The 22,706-nt window shown below is 36.8% G+C and overlaps 2 protein-coding genes across 2 annotated transcripts; both read left to right on the forward strand.

The window, feature by feature from the left end:
- The first annotated feature begins 181 nt into the window (after positions 1–181).
- LOC132129003 (protein FAM50A-like) lies at positions 182–10,023 on the forward strand. Its single transcript, XM_059540412.1, has 13 exons — positions 182–438; positions 4,258–4,342; positions 4,606–4,705; positions 5,270–5,397; positions 5,778–5,854; positions 7,596–7,662; positions 7,825–7,886; positions 8,056–8,132; positions 8,544–8,598; positions 8,819–8,867; positions 9,040–9,110; positions 9,220–9,330; positions 9,711–10,023. Exons 1-13 carry the CDS (start codon positions 328–330, stop codon positions 9,717–9,719), a joined length of 1,002 nt encoding a protein of 333 aa, XP_059396395.1. The 5' UTR covers positions 182–327; the 3' UTR covers positions 9,720–10,023.
- A 309-nt stretch (positions 10,024–10,332) lies between these two features.
- LOC132129002 (interleukin-17 receptor D-like) lies at positions 10,333–22,497 on the forward strand. Its single transcript, XM_059540411.1, has 12 exons — positions 10,333–10,767; positions 11,709–11,793; positions 14,110–14,268; positions 17,061–17,179; positions 17,411–17,534; positions 17,684–17,722; positions 17,814–17,959; positions 18,083–18,157; positions 18,745–18,811; positions 19,028–19,177; positions 19,313–19,485; positions 21,252–22,497. Exons 1-12 carry the CDS (start codon positions 10,651–10,653, stop codon positions 21,765–21,767), a joined length of 1,770 nt encoding a protein of 589 aa, XP_059396394.1. The 5' UTR covers positions 10,333–10,650; the 3' UTR covers positions 21,768–22,497.
- Positions 22,498–22,706: the final 209 nt, after the last annotated feature.

Genomic DNA, 22,706 nt, shown 5'->3' on the forward strand with positions numbered 1-22,706 from the left:
ATTTGAAATTACAATCATAAAATAATAAAAATGCAATTATAATTCTAAGAAGTAGCAATACTACTACTTTTACTACTAATAATAATACAACTAATTGACAATTTATTTTATTAACAGTTAATGTTTCAGAAAAGCAACTAAGAAGACTTTTACTTTGGAATGCAGTTATGTCGCTCATCAACCGGAAGCAGCGCTGTGGTAAATTACCCACAACCGCCTGCTTCAATCGAGGAGATTCTCGTTTGTTTATTGACTGGAGTTATTTTGCTTTTTTTTTTCTCTCAGTGTTTTTATTTATTTTTCTAAATATCTTGTAAAAGAGCTGCAATGGCGCAATATAAGGGAGCGGCGAGTGAAGCGGGGAGAGCGATGCAGCTCATGAAGAAGAGAGAAAGAGAGCGAGAGCAGCTCGAGCAGCTCAAACAGAAGATAGCAGAGGCATGTGAGCCTGAGGAACAACCACAACATACAAACACTGCTTATTCAACCTGTTCTGACTACAGTCCTGCTCTAAATAGCTGCAGGGTTCCCTCATAAATCTAATGTCATATAAAGTTTTCCATTATATAGCTTAATATATATTGTGTAACCCAGAATATGCTCATTATTTATCTTGTCCATTCTAGACATCATAAAGTCACGTTATGCTAACTCAATTAGTGTAGTTTATGTTTTAATGTAACCATAGGTAAAAACATGACTGGCTCCTCATTTCAATATTAAATATATAGATTCTTCAACAACACTGAGTATAATTAATATCACAGATTTCTCCAAAAATGTGCTCGTTCATTAATTTAGTATACATAAAATCATGTGCTTGTCAAATTGTAATCGTGTTCACAGATATGTTCATACAGTATGCACTTAACCCTTGTGCGTTGTTGGGGACGTTTTCGTCCACTAGGAGGTAAAGTTGAGTCTTATTTTGGCCACAACTTTCTCTGTGTTTGAGCTAATTTTTCAAAAACTCAACGGTACACTGTGGGCAAATTCACTACCCTTTCGGGATGTTCGTGGATGAAAACATCCACTAAATTAAACTTCTGTAAAAATGTATAGATAAAGATTTAAAAAAAAATTTTTTTTTTGCATAAATCTATTAATCAACCTCAGTCCTGATCAAAACTACCAAATTTTTTAAAAAAATTCCAAGATTTTAACTTTTTAATTACCAAGTTCATAAATGATGTCACTGATTTGGGAAATAAAACACACAAAATTACATATTTTCAATATAAAAAGTGATTGTGGACTGGATTTTTTTTAACCTTTTATCACAGTCTTGGGCATGTCAAAGATTAGTAACAAGATTGGCTTTGATGCATTTTTAGTTTTTGTGCAGCATTAGATTTAAAATTGTTCTCCCTAATTTGCTGTTGGTGGCTGTTTTTGCCCCATTGACTTCCATTATAACGACATTTTTTGATTGCAAAGCCATGACACCATGTAATCATGCATTCTTGATTGTTTATGGTTTTCACTTTTGGGAAGAGGTAAAAAAAAGGAATTTTACAGTTGATCACTAGGTGGGACCATTAACCCTTTAAATAGGCCTGTGCAAAAAAAGGCTTAGTTTCTGGCTTGTATATGGAGTTATATGGAGTATAACAGCAAATTATAGTGTTTGTGTGTGTGTGAGATTCTTGATTGTTGGTGGTTTTCCCTGTTGGGAAGAGATAACATTAGTTATTTTTTACAGTTGATCACTTGGTGGTACCATTAACCCTTTAGATAGGCCTGTGCAAAAAAAGGCATAGTTTCTGGCTTGTATGGAGTTATATGGAGTATAATAGCAAATTATAGTGTGTGTGTGTGTGTGTGTGTGATAGAGAGAGAGAGAGAGAGATTGAAAGAGAGGGTGTGAGAGAGACCTTTGTGCACTTACCTTGATGTACAGTATTTGAAAAAATCAAAATATGCACCTCATGCTCTCAGAACTACATGGAGTAAAGAATAAAAAAAGAAGTGTGTTTATGCACCTGCTTCCTTTTGATGGTGAAAAGTACAGATGGCCTATAAGTGAAATGCTCCTCTTGATGGTAAAACCAGTTTAAAACCTTAAAATCCTGTAAAAAAATCTACTTCGCATCAAATTTATGAACATAATGTATTATGAACCAAAATGCAATACCAACTTCAAATAAGCTGCAGCTCGCTGGAGGGGTCACGCTACATAATCATTTCTAAAACTTTGGTTCAAGTCAAGCCCTTTCTCGTGTTGCTTGCTGCTCTTCTCACCATTAAATATCCAGCATGATGGCATGCAAGTGTTTAAATCCACGTACTTTGCTTTTGTTTAGTCTATTCGCTTGTTAAGTCTGACGTCACGTAGCAGCGCTTCCGTGTCCAAACGCTCTATCAGTTACCACGAGAAAACAACAAAAGGTGCTTTATAAATATATAAACTCACAATGTGATAGAATACTAGCGAAAAAGTTATAATATTAACCTTTAACTCCATACCGAAGTACCAGATAGCCAGACAATGAAAAAATATCTAAAAATTATTTGTGTTTGGGACGCTGTGAGCACAGAGACTGTAGTGTATATCGTAAGTTTGAAAGCGTTTAACTTAATTTATCAATATGAATAAACAGTGCTCATAAACGGCTGCTGAGGTCATATTCTCAAGTGAAGCGAGTTGAGGCCTGGACCCGGAAACAGCGCTTCTTACGTCATCACTTAACAACCGAATACTTTCACCACCATTAAAAGGCAGCAGGTGCATAAATACACTTTTGTTTACTCCATGTAGTTCTAAGAGCCGAGGTGTACATTGTGATTTTCTGAAATACATTAAGGTAAGTGCGCAAAGGTCTCTCTCACACACACTCTTTCTCGCTTTCTCACACACACACACACACACACACACACACATACACACTCAATATATTATGCTGTTATACTCCATATAGCTTCATATACAAGTCAGAAACTAAGCTTTTTTTGCACAGGCCTATCTAAAGGGTTAATGGTCCCACCTAGTGATCAACTGTAAAAATAACAAATGTTACCTCTTCCCAACAGGGAAAACCACCAACAATCAAGAATCTCACACACACACAAACACTATAATTTGCTGTTATACTCCATATAACTCCATATACAAGCCAGAAACTAAGCCTTTTTTTGCACATGCCTATCTAAAGGGTTAATGGTCCCACCTAGTGATCAACTGTAAAATTAACAAATTTTACCTCTTCCCAAAAGGGAAAACCACAAACAATCAAGAATGCATGATTACATGGTGTCATGGCTTTGCAATCAAAAAATGTCGTTATAATGGAAGTCAATGGGGCAAAAACAGCCACCAACAGCAAATTAGGGAGAAAAAAATAAATCTAATGTTGCACAAAAACTAAAAATGCATCAAAGCCAATGTTGCTACTAATCTTTGACATGCCCAAGACCGTTATAAAAAGTAAAAAAAAAATCCAGCCACAATTACTTTTATATTGAAAATAAGTCATTTTGTGTGTTTTTTCCCCCCAAATCAGTGACATCATTTATGAACTTGGCAATTAAAGAGTTAAAATCTTGGATTTTTTAAAAATATTTGGTAGTTTTGATCAGGACCGAGGTTGATTAATAGATTTATGCAAAAAAAATTGAAAAACAAAATATGAATCTGATACATTTTTACAGCAGGTTAATTGAGTGGATGTTTTCATCCCGAACAACTCGAAAGGGTAGTGAATTTGAACAATCCACAAGGGTTAAGCAATATATGATATACCATAATATTTTTTAAATAAAACTAGGGCTGTCAAATGATCAATCATGATTACCTGCAACCAGAATAAACGTTTTTGTTTACATAATGTGTGTGTACTTTTTGTATTTATTATGCGTATATATAAACACACACACGCATGTATATATTTAAGAAAAATATTTTTTGTTGATATTTAAAATATGTATATTTACATATCATATCATTTATATGTATGTGTGTATATATTTATATATATAGATATAGATATATATAGATATATATGTGTGTGTGTGTGTGTAAATATTTATAAATATGTATGATTGTGTATTTATACATAATTAATCGTTTGACAGCACTTAATAATAATTGAATAATAATTATTTTACAAGCAATGATAAAACATTATATACTTTTTTGGAGCTACTGTATGTCAACTACTGATCTGTAAACTTGATGTAATGAAAACCCAAGTCGCTCTAAACAGATTTTACTTTATGTACAACATTCAGCCTAAATGACCTTAACCTTTTCCTTTCCAGGACAACATGGTGAAGTCCAACATTGATAAAAAGTTCTCGGCTCATTATGACGCCGTGGAGCAAGAGCTCAAGTCCAGCACTGTTGGTAAGTGAATATTAGAATTGCTCTGACTTATTACAGATCTGACATGCCTCTGTAATGGGTTTTATAGAAAAAATTAGACATTATTGCTATGACTAGAGCTGAAGTTTGACTATCATTAGATTGTCATAACACTGAAAAATCCTTACATTTTTATCACCCATCCCATCTGAATTTGGCAACCCTAGTCATAATGCACAAGCTCCTTTGGAATTATTTTATTTAAGCCAATAGGCTGTATGAGTGAAGTATGTTGTTCTCTGCAGGTCTGGTGACTCTGAATGACATGAAAGCGAAGCAGGAAGCTCTGGTCAAAGAACGAGAGAAACAGCTTGCCAAGAAGGAGCAGTCAAAGGAGCTACTGCTGTAACCCATTTTCATTCATTTGAACTTGGCTTTTTGTTAAAATGGTCTTTGCTAATTAATTGATGTAGAAAGTTAAGTTCATAGGTTAAGCTTTTTTTTTTTTTAAACCTGTGGCAAATTTACCCGGTAAAAATATATTTATTGAACTTCTATTTCAATGGTGACTGTACCTTATTCCATATTTTTGAAGTCCAATTACCTGTTACCTGCAATATTGTCGCTGACTGGGGGCATCAACAAAAGGGCGTGAACTCTGGGGCTCTTTACAGAGACTTCTTTATGGTCAGCCAGTGTCTCTGTGTTTTCCTTCAGCTGTGTCTCAATTGGTTTTAGCTGCATTGGTCAGCCACTCCTCCGTTGGTCTTTATAAACTGTAGAGCTTCACATTTAATTCTCAGCCTCAGCTCTGCCCAGATAAATTTAGAGGTCAGATTTAGTAATTTTTTTACCGCCTTGTAAGACGGCTGAACACTGTTGAATACATCCTGCTTTTCTTTGTTTCTTTTTTCTTTTAAAATCTGTACGGTTTGATCTTAAAGCTTCATGTATGGGCTATTCTTTTAGGAAGCTGGAGAAACAGAAGGAGAAGAAAAGAAAGGAAGAGCAGAAAAGGAAGATTGCCAGTTTATCCTTCAGTCCAGATGAAGGAGAGGTAGAAGAAGAGGAGGAAGAGGAACCCGAGGAAGAGATATGTATGACATTTTACTTTGCAGTTTTCCACAGAAGTTGGAATAGATGTCCACAAAACTGTCACTCTTTCGAACAAATGTTTCAGTAAGCTATCAATAAGAGCAGAGTTCCATACCATACCATATTTAAATGCATTCTGCATATTTAGCCTAAAAATGGCATATAAATTGTGAAAAGGTCTGCATATTTAGCACTGCTAATGAATCTAAGATTTTTAATTACTAACCAGTATTTTAAAGCTGTGTAGCCGATATGTTAAATTGCTTTTATTATGGCAATAACAGCAAAGGTATGAAGTAGTTGTATTAAATGTTTTATTATGTATTTAAATGTTTTACACTAATAACATTTTGAATTTTGAAAATACCCTTGTGTTTAACAGGCATACCTGTAAAGAAGAAAAAACTAGGGAAGAACCCAAATGTGGACACCAGTTTCCTGCCAGACAGGGACAGAGAGGTAAATATCCTAGAATTTAGAATATCCTGAATAAAGTGACGAAAGTGACGTGACATTCAGCCAAGTATGGTGACCGATACTCAGAATTCGTGCTCTGCATTTAACCCATCCAAAGTGCACACACACAGAGCAGTGAACACACACACACCATGAACACACACACCTGGAGCAGTGGGCAGCCATTTATGCTGCAGCGCCCGGGGAGCAGTTGGGGGTTCAGTGCCTTGCTCAAGGGCACCTCAGTTGTGGTATTGCCGGCCCGAGATTCGAACCCACAACCCTAGGGTTAGGAGTCAATCTCTCTAACCACTAGGCCATGACTTCCCGTATATTCAATAAACCGATTAGAGAAGCAAAAATAAATAAACTGCATAAAATAATTGCATTTGCTTTCCATGTGTGGAGGGACTGTCCCAAAGACCTCTTTTTAGGGCTGTAAAGCCTATTTAAAAAAAGCCTCTTTTTATTTTAAATGACAGAACACACTTTTCCACATCCTGCCCAATGCTGTCCGTCAAACAAATGTGTCAGCTGAATGCTATGAAAACATACTGCATGGTGAATATATCTCTATGCTATACATTGTTTAAAATAGTTATAAAGCACAGTTTAAATGGACAGTTTAAACAGACAAGTGACTATTTAATATCGCTATGTAAAAATGGAAATAATATTAAGAAAGAGAAGAGGAATGTTCTGCAGGAACACACACCTTCACTCTGAACACAGTAACCTGTTACTGTCATTTCTTTTTTCTGTAAATGTAAGAAACATCTTCCAATCACTCTCTGTTATTCCTTTACTGTTACTATCATAAAATACTTGAATTGCATGTTGACTTTTAAACCTAAATTTAACATCCTATAACAGATATATCAACAAAATGAATATTACGCTGAATATTAATTTATCCCTCTTTACTGCGTTCTGTCTGTTTGACGCGCATGTGACGACGCCCTCTCAAGTCGGAAGTTCAATGCAGACTGTCAGGACGAGCCTTCATGCAAAATAGAAACATTCACCTCAATATGTAACATTTACAGAAAAGGACATTACCGTAAAATGCAGTTTATGTGCTGAGGAAACCTAGCTCACTCATTAAACACCACATGCATCTGTCAAAGCACCTGACAGGATGACCAGTGTTAAACACTATGCTAATGCATTAGCTTGAAGTTTAAAATCAAGCATTCTCATGTTTAGGTCAGCTTGGATCACGCATCTTTCCTGCAGCTGCTCACTCTGTTTCATCCGCTATTTTTAGATGCATTTTGTCCATATAAAAATGCTTTATTCACTGCTGCAATTTGATGTGAATGGAGGTAGTTTTCCATGTGCGGTGGGCAGACGCAACTAATCGATAATAACAATTGTTGTTGATTATTTTCATTGTCACTTTTATCGATTAGTTGTATATATTTTTTTTTTCAGCATAGCATATTTTTTTTTCTCAGCATTAGCTTTTCTGATAATGCCGTCAACTGCCTTAAAATATAAATGTTGAAATCATCATAATTTTTCTTTAAACATTTTAAGAGTCTTTAGTTTTAAAGCCCTCACATTTTTGTTGCTTGTAGTCAATGACTGTATACTCATGAACTCTTAAAAACTGTTGAATTTTTGAATTTGTAGTATTTAGTCGCTATAAGCATTTGAAAAATACAGTTGATTTTGGGAAAACATATCTAAAAGCTTATGAATAAGATGTTTTGTGTATGTAACTGTGCATAAAATGTTTCAGGAAGAAGAAAATCGATTAAGAGAAGAACTCAGGCAGGAGTGGGAAAGAAAACAAGAGAAGATCAAAAGTAAGATATGAAGAAATTATCTTTTATTTAATATTTCTGAAATTGGTTAAAGATGCAGTTAAAACTAGAGACTTGTTCCTAATATTTGACTAGTCATAAATCCTCATGCAACCACCAGCCAAAAGCAGCATACTACAAACCAGTTTTTTTGGCTCTTTCTAGGTGAAGAAATTGAAATCACTTTCAGCTACTGGGATGGCTCAGGACATCGCAAAACTGTCAAGGTAAATGCAGGTTATCCAATTTTCTAACTTAAGAAAACTACATGTAACCCAAAATTTGATACATTGTTGCTACCATGTTGCATGTGCAAATTGGACAAACATGTTCTAATGCATGCTCTGTGTTGTAAAATTGTGCTCCATTCAGTTGAATATACATTTGTTCGTGTAGATGAAGAAAGGCAACACAATTCAGCAGTTTCTCCAGAGGGCCCTGGAAGTTTTGAGAAAAGACTTCAGTGAGCTGAGGTAAACCCATTCCTTGCCTCCTGCTATTAAAACACTTTTAAGGACACAATAATTAGTCCAGCTATAGTTGACAGTTGTAGAGTTTCTTAAAATCTTTCAGCTGTGTAAAATTGCTTGAAAGTACTTAAGAATAGTGTAGATAATCTCAGGTTTCAGGCATGGATTCTGAGTTAATAAATTTATTAGTTTGTGTAAATACAGTACAACTCACAATGAGTAAATATTGAATGTAGGCATTGCGCAGTCTAATTTGGTTTCCTTGAATTTCCAATGCATACAGAAAGCATGTATATTTTTTAATTTAATTTAATATTTAACTTTCAAGTTTGCTGTTAGTGTCATGTAACTGGTGTTGAATGAAAACTCTGTGAGCAAAGAAGGCTTCTTATGTTGTATGTTTTTGTGCTTCAGGTCAGCAGGTGTGGAGCATCTGATGTACATTAAAGAGGATTTGATCATTCCACATGTGAGTAAGGTTTCCACAACAAAACGAATGCTTTTGAAGGATCAAAACTTCAAGTGCTTGTGTAAATGTTTATTCTCCTAAACTTCTCTTATGTAAGACTAAATCATTGCACAATGTGTTACTGTTAACAATTCACAAAGCCTATGCAAAACACAGATTATAGTTCATTTGTCCTGTGAAAACACATCTTTCAGGCACTAAAAACACGCTTTTCTTGCAGCACCACAGTTTCTATGATTTCATTGTCACAAAAGCAAGAGGCAAAAGTGGTAAGTTCCTACTTTATCCCCCAGATTAAGTTTGACAGGCTTCCATGTGGCTTGTATTATTTCACACATGATTTTTTTAGGATAACAGCTATTCAATTTAACACTAGCCTGCTGTTTTCTTTGTTGTATCTTTGTTTATGGCACTGATTGAGTCTTTCATCTTTCTCCTCAGGACCTCTTTTCAATTTTGATGTGCATGATGACATTCGGCTGGTGAATGATGCCACAGTTGAGAAAGATGAGGTAAGGCTGACTATCAGCATAATGTCTGATCCACATTTTGGGCAAGAACCAGCCACAATATATATAGCCTTGGCTACATTCAAAAATCGTTGTCTCTTCATTTATCTAGTCTCACGCGGGAAAAGTGGTGCTGAGGAGCTGGTATGAGAAAAACAAACACATCTTCCCTGCCAGCCGCTGGGAGCCATACGATCCCGAAAAGAAATGGGACAAATACACTGTGAGTATTTGCAGGCCAGTCATTGTTTTTTTTCTTTGCATTTGCATTAAAGACCTGAGCTGTCTTGACACTAAAATTGCTATTTTATTTTTCTGGATTGAATACAAGTCTCCGCATTTGCCTGCAGCTTTATGTTCAGGAGCAGAACCATATGAAAGAAACTTTGTGGCATGTGTAATCGTGAAATGGTCTGACATGATCCTAATTAAAACGAAAAACCTATGTGTCCCAGCACTAGCTAAAAAGGTTTTTGATTGATGAAAACAAGATGTCAGCAGAATACAAACAAATCACGACAATGTAGTGTGTCCACTGGGGTTAAAAACAATGCTTTGGTTGGATTCATAGCATGTTAACACAAATTTTGCATTGCTTTTCAGATTCGGTGAGATGCTAAATCTACAAGAGTTCCTGAACGATCTTACTGTATTGTTGGTTTTATTGCTACTAGGCAGCAAAATGCTTCATCTTGCATAGAACTTTTGAGTATCTATAACTGTTTGGACCCACATTGTCATTGTATGAAGATGATGCCTAAACCAGGCCGATTGTGAACATTCTGTTTTACGCTCGTAGTCAGATCTTGCACAGAACTAACCTGACATGTTCTCCTTGATTGTAAATAAAGTCATGACTGTTTCGATTATCTCTTGAATCTCATTCAAAAAATAAATTCCTCATTTATGTACCGTTGCAAGTTTTTTCTGTTGAATCATTTCATAATTGCTCCATTGCTACTGCCAGCACTTTAGAAGATTGTTGTTGTTCACGTATCGAAAGATTTGTAGTTTCCTGGAATAAAACCAACCATTGTTGAATCTCAAATGTGAGGCTGTGCAGCCATGTCAAACCAAAGACTATCAATCTGTCATAGTGCGTTTCGTGGAATTGCAGTTGCAACACCAATATTATTTACACAGATGCAGAATGTTGTTTTTGGCCGTTGGCTAGTTAGTTCTGCAGGAATATGTGGTGGTGTGAGTTATTATGGTCATTATTCCATTTGCACTGTTGAGTGCAAAGCCAAAAACAACTTCAAAACAGACAGGAAATCAGGTTAAGCATACCTGGTGGCACAGCAGATGTATTTTGACAGCTTCAGCAGCTCTAATATTTCCCCCCAGGCCACCACACCCTCAGTTGCTGTTGTTTTCATTCCCAACCCTTTGCCTACCTCCTCCCATTCCACCCCTTCCACTTTTACTCAACTGATCTTTAGTTCTTCATGAGACCTAAGACGGCTTATCTGCTTCGAGGACGTAGCTGTGCTGGGGATTGAAGACAGTTTTCAGGGTTCTCCAGACACCTGAAGGGAGCGGGATGCGGCCACCAATGCTTATCCTTCATCTGCTTCTGTTGGTCAGCTTGTCCCTCTGTGCCCATGGTGAACAAATGTCTTGCAGACCTCAGAACTGCACGCTTGAATGCATCCGTCGGGTAAGACTTCATGTTTTGACTTGCAGCTTACTGTGTTAAAATTTAAGTAATCAGTTGTGCTTTTTTTTTAATCCATTCTGCAAAGCATTAATGTTAGATTCCCAGAAATGCTGAAATATGAAATATTGGAAAGGATGAAATATTGTAGTACACACACTAAATGTCATGATTAAACATGACCAAGAAAAAATATATATCAAAAAGTTGGGGCTCAAAATTCCCCAATGAGAATTCGATGAATATGTGGATGTGAAAATGAAATTTAAACCTGGAAATGAAGTTTTAGAATTGTTGTCATAAAATGACACACACAGTTTTTTTAAATTGTCATCTATGTATTATTTATATATTTTTATATTTTATTTTAGCATAATAATAAAAGTTTAATACACCTTTATGTGTTTTTCATACATTAGAATACCAGAATAAGTATGCAGTTTCATTTTTTCAATAATATATCTGTTACATTGAATGACGATGGAACATTTTATTTTCACAAAGGTTACTTAAAACATTAAAGTAGACACTTGCCTGTAATATGCGTATAAAATCACTTTTGTAAATGTAATTTTGTATATTTGATTCGGACCCCAAAATGTAAAATTTAACACACTTTTTTCCCTATTCACTGTACAAGCTTCACTTTTACTCCTAACAGTTGTTCTCCCAGATTAAGAGCATTTAAAAACTCATTTCATGATCTTTATCTGTATCTGCAGCTTTCTTTTTGCTCATTTGTTTCACTCTCCCTGAAGATTTCTAAGACCATCTTCTGTATCTGGTTTTTCAGGTTTCTTCAGATCATGTGCATAAGTGTGCATTTTATATACTATCAGCCTTGTTTAGTTTTATTATAGGATGAATCATAGTATTTGCATGTTTAAGCACTTACAAAGACATACATATATATATATATATTAAAGAGTACAATGTATTTTCAGGGAGATCCCAGATGTGAATACTGCAGAATCTCAGCAGACGATGTACAGATATCTCCTAGCATTCCCTCCTCCAGCCCTTTTGGAAGTAAGTCATTATTATGTCCCATTATTAGCACCCCTAGACCTAATGACACAACAAAATCCAGCTTTGGTACTCATGTAAGTCATTTGATTGCTGAGCAAGAGTGATAGACATCTACTAAGACATTACTAAAAAGACATTACTAAAAAAAACTATGTACAATGTTGTAGATAAACCATCACTGAGGTTAGCTTTGTTTTACAGCTTTACATTGAATTTGATTCAATTGTTGTCTTTTGAGCTTTATTTTTGAGATTTAAGACAAGAAGTAAATGATTGTTGAAGTCTTGCTCGTGTGTGTGTGTTTAATTGAAAGTGAAAAAGTGACGTGACATTCAGCCAAGTATGGTGACCCATACTCAGAATTCGTACTCTGCATTTAACCCATCCGAAGTGCACACACACAGAGCAGTGAACACACACACACTGTGAGCACACACCCGGAGCAGTGGGCAGCCATTTATGCTGCGGCACCCGGGGAGCAGTTGGGGGTTCAGTGCCTTGCTCAAGGGCACCTAAGTCGTGGTATTGAAGGTGGAGAGAAAACTGTACATGCACTCCCCCCACCTAAAATTCCTGCCGGCCTGAGATTCGAACTCACAACCTTTCGATTGCAAGTCCGACTCTCCAACCATTAGGCCACGACTTCCCTAATTTATGCATGTTGTGCCTAGAAGAATTACATCCACTGCTTCACTAAATGAAAACATTTGGAGAAAGGTGTTTACATTTTCTTTCACAGCAATCAGTGCTGACACATACCTAAACAAAACACGTTGGTTTGCAGTTTAATCAGTTGCAGCATTTCTGGGAATCATTTTTATATTTGGGTTTACTTGAGCCAAGATATATCTGTATACATATGTATGATTGTTCTTTCCAGATGCTTTCCAAGATGAGCTCATTATGATTCTCTGTCTGATGTTTCGGGTGTTTTTAACTGTGACTACATCTCCAAGAATTCTACTGTTCAACAATGTACCTAATTGTTAATCTATATAAGGTGTACTAACTTTAAATGCTTTCTTCGGAATACATGACTGTGAAATTGTTGTTGTATTTGTGTTATAGACAGTGTTGGGGAAAGTTACTTTTAAAAGTAATGCATTACAATATTGCTTTACTCCCTAAAAAAGTAACTTATTGCATTAGTTTCTTTTTATGGAAAGTAATTATAACTTTTGTGTTACTTTTTCTCATCTGGGCTGCGCTTGCTTGCTTGTTTGTTTTTACAAAATAAAAGATTATATTTTTGGCAAATGTGAAAAAGCCTCTACACACCAAAAGTGAAATGAATAAGCTCCAGGCTGGAGAAAATGTAAATTCACACCTGTACAGTAGAGGGCGCACCTCAAACAAACCTTTCAACTGTGCTGCCATTTTGGATCGCATAAAGAATAGGATGCAGGATAAGAAAGTTCAACACTTTTCAGCATAAAAAATAAAAATAAATTAAACACAGATGTTATGTTTATCTAAAATCAATTTGATTATTAGTATGGTTGAATTTAATCATCGATGGTCAGCAACAAGGCATTACATATATAAAGGATATTTGCATTAACATTATTGTTTTTTTTATTCATTTTGAGGAATATAAAATCTGTTTGTGTGCAACTGAGGTAAGTAAATGCATGTTCAGATCTTAGAATCTAACTCACACACAACATTAATATAAGCTCCTCCTTTAATATTTTCACATAAATAAATTATAGGTCTGACCTGCAAAGTATATTTTCTGTATTAAAATTGCATTGTATCCTATGGAAATGTAAATATATGTATAAAATATATTTGTCTGTAAACTGATGCTTATGTATCCTCTCTTCTTTTTTTATTAATTGTTTCTTATTGTTGAGGCATGTGAAATGTATTTGTTATATAGTGGGATATGGCACTGTACATGCTACTTGTTGACAGTAAAGTATAAAAACCAAAAAATGAAGTGCAACTTTCGAATAAGCCAAAAAGAAAAAAAAAAAAAAACTCTGCGCTTACTCCTGATTTCTATCAACATGGGGACAGGGGGAGAGCTGTCAGTTAATAAATGGGAAAAGAAAGTAACTGGCGTTACTTATTTGAAAAAGTTATAAGATATTTTCTTATAAATTAAAAAGTGATGCATTACTTTACTAATTAGGCTACAATATAAAATTATTAGGCTGTAATTTAAAATTATAATGATAATTTACGGTAACATTTTTTTGTTCCAATCTATACAAAGGTACAAGAAATTTCACTAGGTGTAAAATGAACATCCCATTAAAACAACAGCAGCACATTTAGTATTACTGTGTAGTAACTCCTCTCATTGGCCAGGTTGTGTGCCTTGGCCTTGTCACTCTTTTCTAGGTGAGGAAACCCCAGAGGTCTGCAAGCATTATGTACATGCACCACGCAATATTCAGATTGAGTTTAAAGCCAATGAAGAACCAACATATGACGCTATTACTGTGTCATGGAACCCAAGCCTATACGGTAATGTAGACACAACACATCCGTCCATCCATTCATCTATCTTTCTGTCTAGATGTATTGTTCGGTCTATTGTTCTATCTGTTTGTCTGTCTGTATCTATTGTTCTATTTATCTAACATTCTGTCTATTGATCTGCCTGTCTGTCAGTCATTCTGTCTGTCTGTATCTATTGCTATATTATCTTGCATTCTGTCTATGGCTGTCTGTCTATCTATTGGTCTGACTATTGTTCTATCTATAAATCTGTCATTATATGAATCAAAGCAAATCAGTTACACAATCTCAATTGCAGAAATAAAGTAATTGTGAAAAGCCATGGTGCAGTGGCTAAACACATGTTAGTTGTGGACGAGGCTGCCATGGAGGCTTGGGTTAAAATCCGACCTGAGCAGGCTGATGTTGGTGCAAAACCCGCACACATGGCCTAATGGTTATGGGGCAGGACTTCTAACCCAAAGGTTGCAGGTTCAAGTCTCAGTAGCGGCAGGAATTGTGGGTGGGAGGAGTGAATGAACAGCACACTCTTCAGTACCCATGACTGAGGTGACCTCGAGCAAACCCAGAGTTGCTCCCCAGGTGCTGCAGCAAAATGATTCCCCACTGCTACGTGCTACTTGCAGAAAGAATCAGTGAAGGCCAAATCCCACCCTCGTACGTAAAGCCCTTAATCATTTAATATATATTAGTTAAATGGAGAAATCCTACACTTTTAAATCAGGCACAAACAAGTTGTTTACAAAAGGTGTTGGATAGACTCTTGGGTATTTAGTGAAGGGTGAAAAAGCACCAAAACGTCAATACTATAGCACCAGCTCTCTATAAAATATGTACAGTACTTTTGATCAATAAACAAGGCAGAAATATTTTAAGCGATGTAAAAGACTATGCACGCTAAACATGTTACCATAGTAAACATGGTAAATATGGCCGCTTGAAGAAATCAGACGTCAGTTTCTCACGATCACAATCGTGTATTTATTTAGTAACTTATATCACAAGTCTCGTCTCGAGAGTTTAGCTCCACATGGCCTATCATAAAAAAATATAATAATGCTTTTGTTCGGGAGCCTTTATAAAAATAGAGATATTATCATTCATTCTAAATTTGATGTATAGGCTACTGTGTCTACAAATAAACAGAAACAGACTCGACTGAATAAGCAGGATATTTTCATAAGCGTTAAAAATAAATAAATAAATAAAATAGAAATACGTGTTTTTATGTGTGATTAATTTTGAGTCCTGATAAATTAAATCATTATGATCAATGTATCACTTATTCTATAGTTAAAACATCGATGCTTTTGAGTTTGGATATTTAATAAATCATGCAAACAAACAGCCGCTTTTATCATGTTCCTGTGTGATCGCGCATGTTCCAGTGATTTATTTCTTATTAGTTTTCTGATAACTTCTCTTTGTTGGTGAAATGATGAGGTTGCATGACGTTGTTCATGAGAGGCGTGTTTTAGTGACGCACAGCAGAGCTTCAGGCCCTGACTGTAGAAACCCTGCGCTATTCTGGCCTCGGTGCTACTGGCCCAAGGCTATTATCCCGCCCGGCTCGCACTGGCCCGACAGTGGAAATGCAGCTAATGATGCTGGACCTGGCCATTCAACTGGCGGAGGACCAGATAGTGGCGTCCCCCAGGGGTTGGCGAATCACTGTCAACGGTCTCTCTCTCTCTCCACTCCCTTTTGGTTTTTCCCAGATCACTGTTCCTCTAAACCTCAAAACCCTTCCCTTTGTTCCCGCGGAAATCTCCTTCCTTGAGCCAAACCCCCGATGGAGGTATGGTCCGGCTCCTGAACCTACAGCTGGCCTGAGAGCCCCATCCAGGGGCTAGGTAGGGGGCCAGCACGAGCAAGTCAATTCATTGACCCTCTTCCTGCCACAAGGGTGGTCTGGGCCAGCCTGTTGGCATTGTGGGGATCCAGGACACTTTGTTGCCCCTGATCAAGCTGGGTTGTACCAAATATTATTAAAGGGGGTACTTATCAGGCTTTGATGGATTCAGGATGTAACCAAGCCTTGATTCATCAAAGCCTGATTCAGCCCGAGGCATTGAGTAAGAGCTACGTGGTTCAGGTGCGTTGTGTGCATGGGGATGTGGTGAAGTATACCTTAATGTCATTTGCTATTCTATTTCAGGACAACAGCATAGTGTGGAGGTTGGAGTTAGCCTGCACCTCAGACATCAGCTAAATTTGGGGACAAATTGTCCTGCTTTTAGTCATTTATTAGGGTATTTACTGTATGTGCGGATGTCTCTTGGAAGAACGGAGAACGGGAAAGAGGAGCAGTCACACAGTTAGGAGAAGGTGAACAAGGACCAATGACCTGAGCCAGAGGAACAGAGCGCTGTCAAGAAGTTAATCCCCACAGTGCGTGATGATTTTCCCCTGGAACTGTCCCAGGCTGAAACGTTGAAAAATGCATTTGAACAGGTCTGTTCCGTCGATGGGCAGCTTCTTCATCTGGCTCAGCCACTTATTTTGCTGTTTTAAAAGATAGGTTGTATCGAGTGACCTAAGACGCTCAGACAAAGCAAGAAACTTTCGGAAACGCACACAGTTTTGTTCCTTTGGAGCTAATAAAAACTCAAAAGTCTAAGCAAGTCAACCCTGTTTTCTTCCTTCCACACTCTGAACCTCCTCACAGTTCAATCTGTATCTGCCATGTAATAGCCGATAAATCTAATATGGAAATAAATTAAATTCCAAACAACTTCTGTCCATCTGTCTATCATTCTGTCTATATCTCGATCTAATTATTTGACTGATTTACACAGGTATTGCATTCTTACGTGGATTTCAAGTGACCCTTCAGGCTCTTGGTGGATCTCAGGTCTTATGTCAGCTCTTTCTTCTGGGTACCAATCTATCGCTCACCCCTGCACATGCCCAGAGGGTATGTAAAAAAAGAAAAAAAAAGAAAATATGTATAGCATCCATTGTTCTTGTTCAAAATGTATAATAATTTTTCCAAAATTAATCCTTCTAAATTAACGCATTTAATCGACAGACAGCCCCACATTCTATATCTTTTATATGTTGAGCTATTTAGTGTGAATCCTGTTTATTCTTTATGGCTTTCAATTGCATGTGCCTAATGTTCAATTCCTTTAACATATTTCCACAGGTGTATCACTCAGATCCCTTCACACATCTGTCTTTGGATAGCGAGTACGTTGTGACTGTCATGGCACTGCCCGTCCCTGAGAAGTGGGACCAGTTCTATCAGAGGAAACTGTTTTTCACACGCAGTAAGAGTTTCTCTGGTTAAGAAACAAAGAAACAAACCCTGTAATTAGTTTTATAGGTATTAGCAGTGTTGACAACCTGCCACTGCACGTTTAAGAAATCAGTTGTCAACTTTTAATAAACCTGTCAAGCACTTCTTATGTGTTTTCAGCATGCCCTGAAAAAAATGGTCTTGAAGCGTGTAAGAAAGGTAAGTGTCGTAGTTATCACTTGCATTTTGTTGTTCATGGCACATAGGCATAAGATGTGTGGATTCATGTATATTTTGTCAATCATTCTAGACTGGTATCCCAGATACGTTGAAGTCCACCAGGAGAACCAGGAGGTTTATGTGACATTTAACCTTGCACCTGAGAACTTCAAAGTCATTCAGTATTTTTCATCATGTTTTGGAGGTGGCCTACGAAATTACACAAGCATTAAACCAGTGAGTTTTTGTTATAATTTTTTTTTTACAATATTTGTAATGAAGTGTAAAATGAATAAATAATTGAAATAAAAATAAATGCTTATCTGTTAAATCAGAATATGATTGTTGATGTCCTCCTAGGATTTAAGTGTCAATAAGACACATCACACGTACCGATTGCAGAATCTCCGAGCAGGTACAAACTACACCTGTGAGGTGAGTCTTCATTTTAAAAGTGAAAGTGAAATACAGCCAAGTATGGTGACCCATACTCAGAATTGGTGCTCTGCTTTTAACCCATTCCAAAGTGCACACACACAGTAGTGAACACACACACACTGTGAACACACACCTGGAGCAGTGGGCAGCCATTTATGCTGCGGCGCCCGGGGAGCAGTTGGGGGTTCAGTGCCTTGCTCAAGGGCACTTCAGTCGTGGTATTGAGGGTGGAGAGATTGTTGTACATTTACTCCCCCCACCTACAATTCCTGCCAGCCTGAGACTCGAACTTGCAACCTTTGGATTACAAGTTCAACTCTCTAACCATTAGGCCACAACTTCCCCAGTTTAAAGGGGTGTGTTGCTTTGGTGTACTCTATTATTAAATCAAAAGTTATGTAATTTTATCTCTCAGTTGTCACAACCATTCAGACATAAAACACTGTGCCAATAGTCTTCTGCAAATAAGTAGCTGTGCGGTTCTTGCTGTCATTTTCTAAATGTATAACTTCCAGCTGTTTTTTTTTTTTTTTTTTACAACATCATTACATGTTGAGTAGTTTTTGTCCTTTTCTTCCCTCCAGATTGCTGCTGATGTTGTGGATGCAGTCAGGAAAACATTCATTGTTGTAATAAAACATAGTTCTGAAGGTATTTTGAACCGTCACATTTAGTGTAAACCAATAAAGACATGTTCAGTTAGAAGGAGGAAAAATGTCTTACATACACTGCTTTCAACAAGTGCTGTACCTACATGTGGAGCAACATGCCAGGCAGCTTTTAAATCGACAACACCCACTGAAACTGTTACTTCAATGAAAAACCCAGTGCCGTAATCGGTTTGGTATTTTTCTCTCTCACGATCAGAACCGCTGACTTCACACTTCACAGAGAGCTCTTCGCTAATGGTGCTCTTGTCTGTGGGAATCCTGCTTGCTGCTACCGCAGTGCTCGCCTTCATCGTTGTCTACAAGAACCGACTCAAAAAGAAAACAGTTCAGACCAAAATGAGACCAGGTTTGAATTTTATAATGGTATTTCTTTGACAAATTGGTCATCAACAAAACTGTCTTTTGTGACATTGTTTTCTACTAAAATGTCCATGTTGTTTTGTATTAATGGGTAATTGAGTTGTTTTTTCCTGTTTGTCAGAGATCATTGAACACTACTATGACAAAAAACTGGATGAAGGACAGTGTGTTTTGCTGGACAGAACCACCCGTCCCCCTCGCCTCCTGATTTGCTACTCAAGTAATGATGGTCCTGCCCACGTCAAAGTCGTGCTGCAACTAGCTGTGTTTTTGCAAAAGCACATGGCTACCCAAGTAAGTGTATTAAGATTAAATCATACAAAACACACTGATATTTATTATATGGTCATGAAACCCTAAATTACATTTGTTTGAGATTACTAGACATTTTATGTATTAATAGATATGTATCTGCTGCACATTGTAGAAGTTACGTCATGGATTATTTTAAATATTTAAGGAGGAAAGTTTTTTTTTTTTTTTCGCTATTTAGTATTTTTTTTATTATTATTATAGTATTTAGGCTCCTGCATACGTGTGACCCTACAGAGGTTAAGCAGTTTGGAGATGGATGGATGAATAAATATTATAGTATTGTTTCTTAATTGTTGTTGTTTTGTTTTGTATATATATATACAAAACATATACAATATATATATATACAATCTATATATATATATTGCTTTTTTATATATATATATATATTTCCTGTTTTCATTTTCATTATTAAGCTATATTAATTAGCTTTATTCATTTATTTATTTTGAATAAGTTTTGATTTCATTTTATTTTAGTTAAAATATAAGATTTCCCTTGTTATTTATGAGAGGGATACACTATGATACTACACTTCGTTAGTCTCTTTTTTTTGTCCATAAAAATTAAAAATGAATAAAATTATTTTAAAGATATAAATAAATAAAATTGACACATTTAAAAATTTAATTAATAGAATTCATTAAAAAATAATGTCTATACAAGGTTATTTTACCTCCATTTCTTAAAGGGGTCATATGATGCAATTTCAAATTTTCCTTTCTCTTTGGAGTGTTACAAGCTCTTGGTGAATGAAGAAGATCTGAAAGAAGTATCAATGACTAAAGTCTCAAATCCAAAGATATATTCTTTATAAAAGTTAACACTCGTCCACGCCCCCTTAAACGGCTCATTCTAACACGCCCCCACATCTCTACATCACTATGTGTGAATATTTGCAAAACGCCACCCAGATGTTCACGCAAATAAAGAAGGCGTACCTTTTATTCTCGTTGTAGTGTTGTTGTTGCCGCTGCAACCATGTCATATTGACGCTGTGTTTCACTGTGAAAGTGAAACTACTTTGTTTGGCCTTCCAAAAGAGGACGATATCTGCTTCGTCATGCCTAGAGCTGATCCGTGCTGATCGCTGAGGAAATACATCAACTTTACACTTTGGATCGCCGAATCAGCTTTCATCGTGGACGAAGCGGCGTCCAGCCTGGGGTCGTCACATGTGGTTTGCCAAAAGCCCAAGGTACACTCCTTCGTAGAATCCGCCTGCTGCACCGTTCTCAAGCAGCCCGCCTCTGCTCACTCAACTGGCCGTGGCTTAATCTAGGCCTCCGGCCTTTGATGCTGTTTCTTTGAGAAAGCAAAACTACTTTGCTTTTGCCTTCCAAAAGAAAACACGCCTAGAAATCATGTTTATATCACGTTTATAATGGGTTTTATGTTTTTGTCTCGTCGCTCCGGCTGGACAAGGCTTCACAATATGTTAAGAGGCATAACATTTCGGTAACACGCTTGAGGCATTCGGGCAATCACAACATGCTGGATAGCTGGCCAGTCACAGCACACCTCGCTTTTTAGAGAGATGAGCCTGTTGAAAATCGACGTGTTTCAGAAGGCGGGGCATAGAGGAGAAACAATAATGTACAGTATGTGGAAAATAATGTGTATTTTTAATCTTAAACCGCATAAACATATTTCATTACACCAAATACACAAAATAATGTTCTTTTTAGCAGCATCATATGACCCCTTTAATTAGATTTATTGTTAATACTTCTTTTTCTGTTCAGGTGCATTTGGACTTGTGGGAGGCCTTGAGTATTATGGAGGAGGGCAGTATGGGATGGCATTGCAGGAGACTGAATAAGTGTGACTTTGTGTTGGTCATCTGCTCACAAGGTATACTTCAGAACCAGTCTGAGGATGAGGAACCATTAGAGAACACTGCTTTGGCTATCGTCTCCATGATCGGAGAGGAGCTGTGCCAAGCCAAAGCATTGGGTCGAGACCTCTCCAAATACATGGTGGCCACTTTTGAGTACTTGCAAGAGTCTGATATCCCAGTAGCACTAAGTCTAGCTTCAAGGTACACCTTGACTAAAGACCTACCCTTGCTCTTCTCCCATCTTCACGGAGTGGCTTTGCAGAAGCCCGGAGTTTACCTACAGGTGGAGAACATTTCAGAAAGTGGGTATTGTAAACTCCCAGCTGGGGCAGCACTACAGCTAGCCATCCAGGAGGCCACGGCACAGTTCTCAGAGGAGCCTACTGAAGAGGAACATGTAGGAATTCCAATCATTTCATAAGGACTTCAAAAACTGTATCAATTTCTGACAAAACAAAAGGAAGTGTGCTATTTGGAAACAGTCCTTTAGGTAGGTTAATTTTTACTGACGGATTCCACCAGGACTTCCATAGCTGCTATTACTTATCTAACTTTCCTGATTTACATCTTTAAATTTTCCTGATTTTTGAATGCCAGACTATAAAAAGCACCATCTAATTTGAACTCAATTGCATCTTGAGCCACTTTAAATTGTTGTGAAAAAGATATAAGAGGGATCCTGAAGTATATTGAGGTTACTGAATGCTGAGAATGATTTTTTCATATAAATGTGTATTTGACTTGCCTTTTTTAAATTTTTGTCTTGTTGCTTAAGTTCATGCATGTTAAACATCATGTTACAGTGAATATTCCTAGTAATTGCATGCACTTCCACTGCAAATGGAAAAAGAGGACACTTTCGATTTATTGCTGTGAATGACTTTAAAATGTTAAGTTTGCTGATCTAAAATTATATTTTAAATTACCTTTATTATGTATTGTATAGTGCCAGTTTCTCACAATTGTATTGCTTTGCAACAATCTGTCTTTGTATAACATGAAGGTATATTAACTACATTTTATTGTAACAAAATATATTGTGACATCAGTGCATGGTCTTACATAACAATTGAAGGCTTTTTATATTTGTGTAATACGAAACCTTTTTATTGTTATAATGCAAGGAAATTCAGACACAATTAAAAACACACCCATGTCTCGGTGAGTTTGCGGTGGGGTGGTGTTAGCGCAGTGGATAAGACACATGCCTTTGATGTGAGAGACCCGGGTTCGAATCCACTGTGAGACACCAATGTGTCCCTGAGCAAGACACTTAACCCCTATTTACTCCAGTGGCGTGCTACCACTGACACATATAGCAATTGTAAGTCGCTTTGGATAAAAGTGTCAGCTAAATGAA

Source organism: Carassius carassius, chromosome 46 (genome assembly GCF_963082965.1).
Source record: "Carassius carassius chromosome 46, fCarCar2.1, whole genome shotgun sequence".
Taxonomy (NCBI): Eukaryota; Metazoa; Chordata; class Actinopteri; order Cypriniformes; family Cyprinidae; genus Carassius; species Carassius carassius.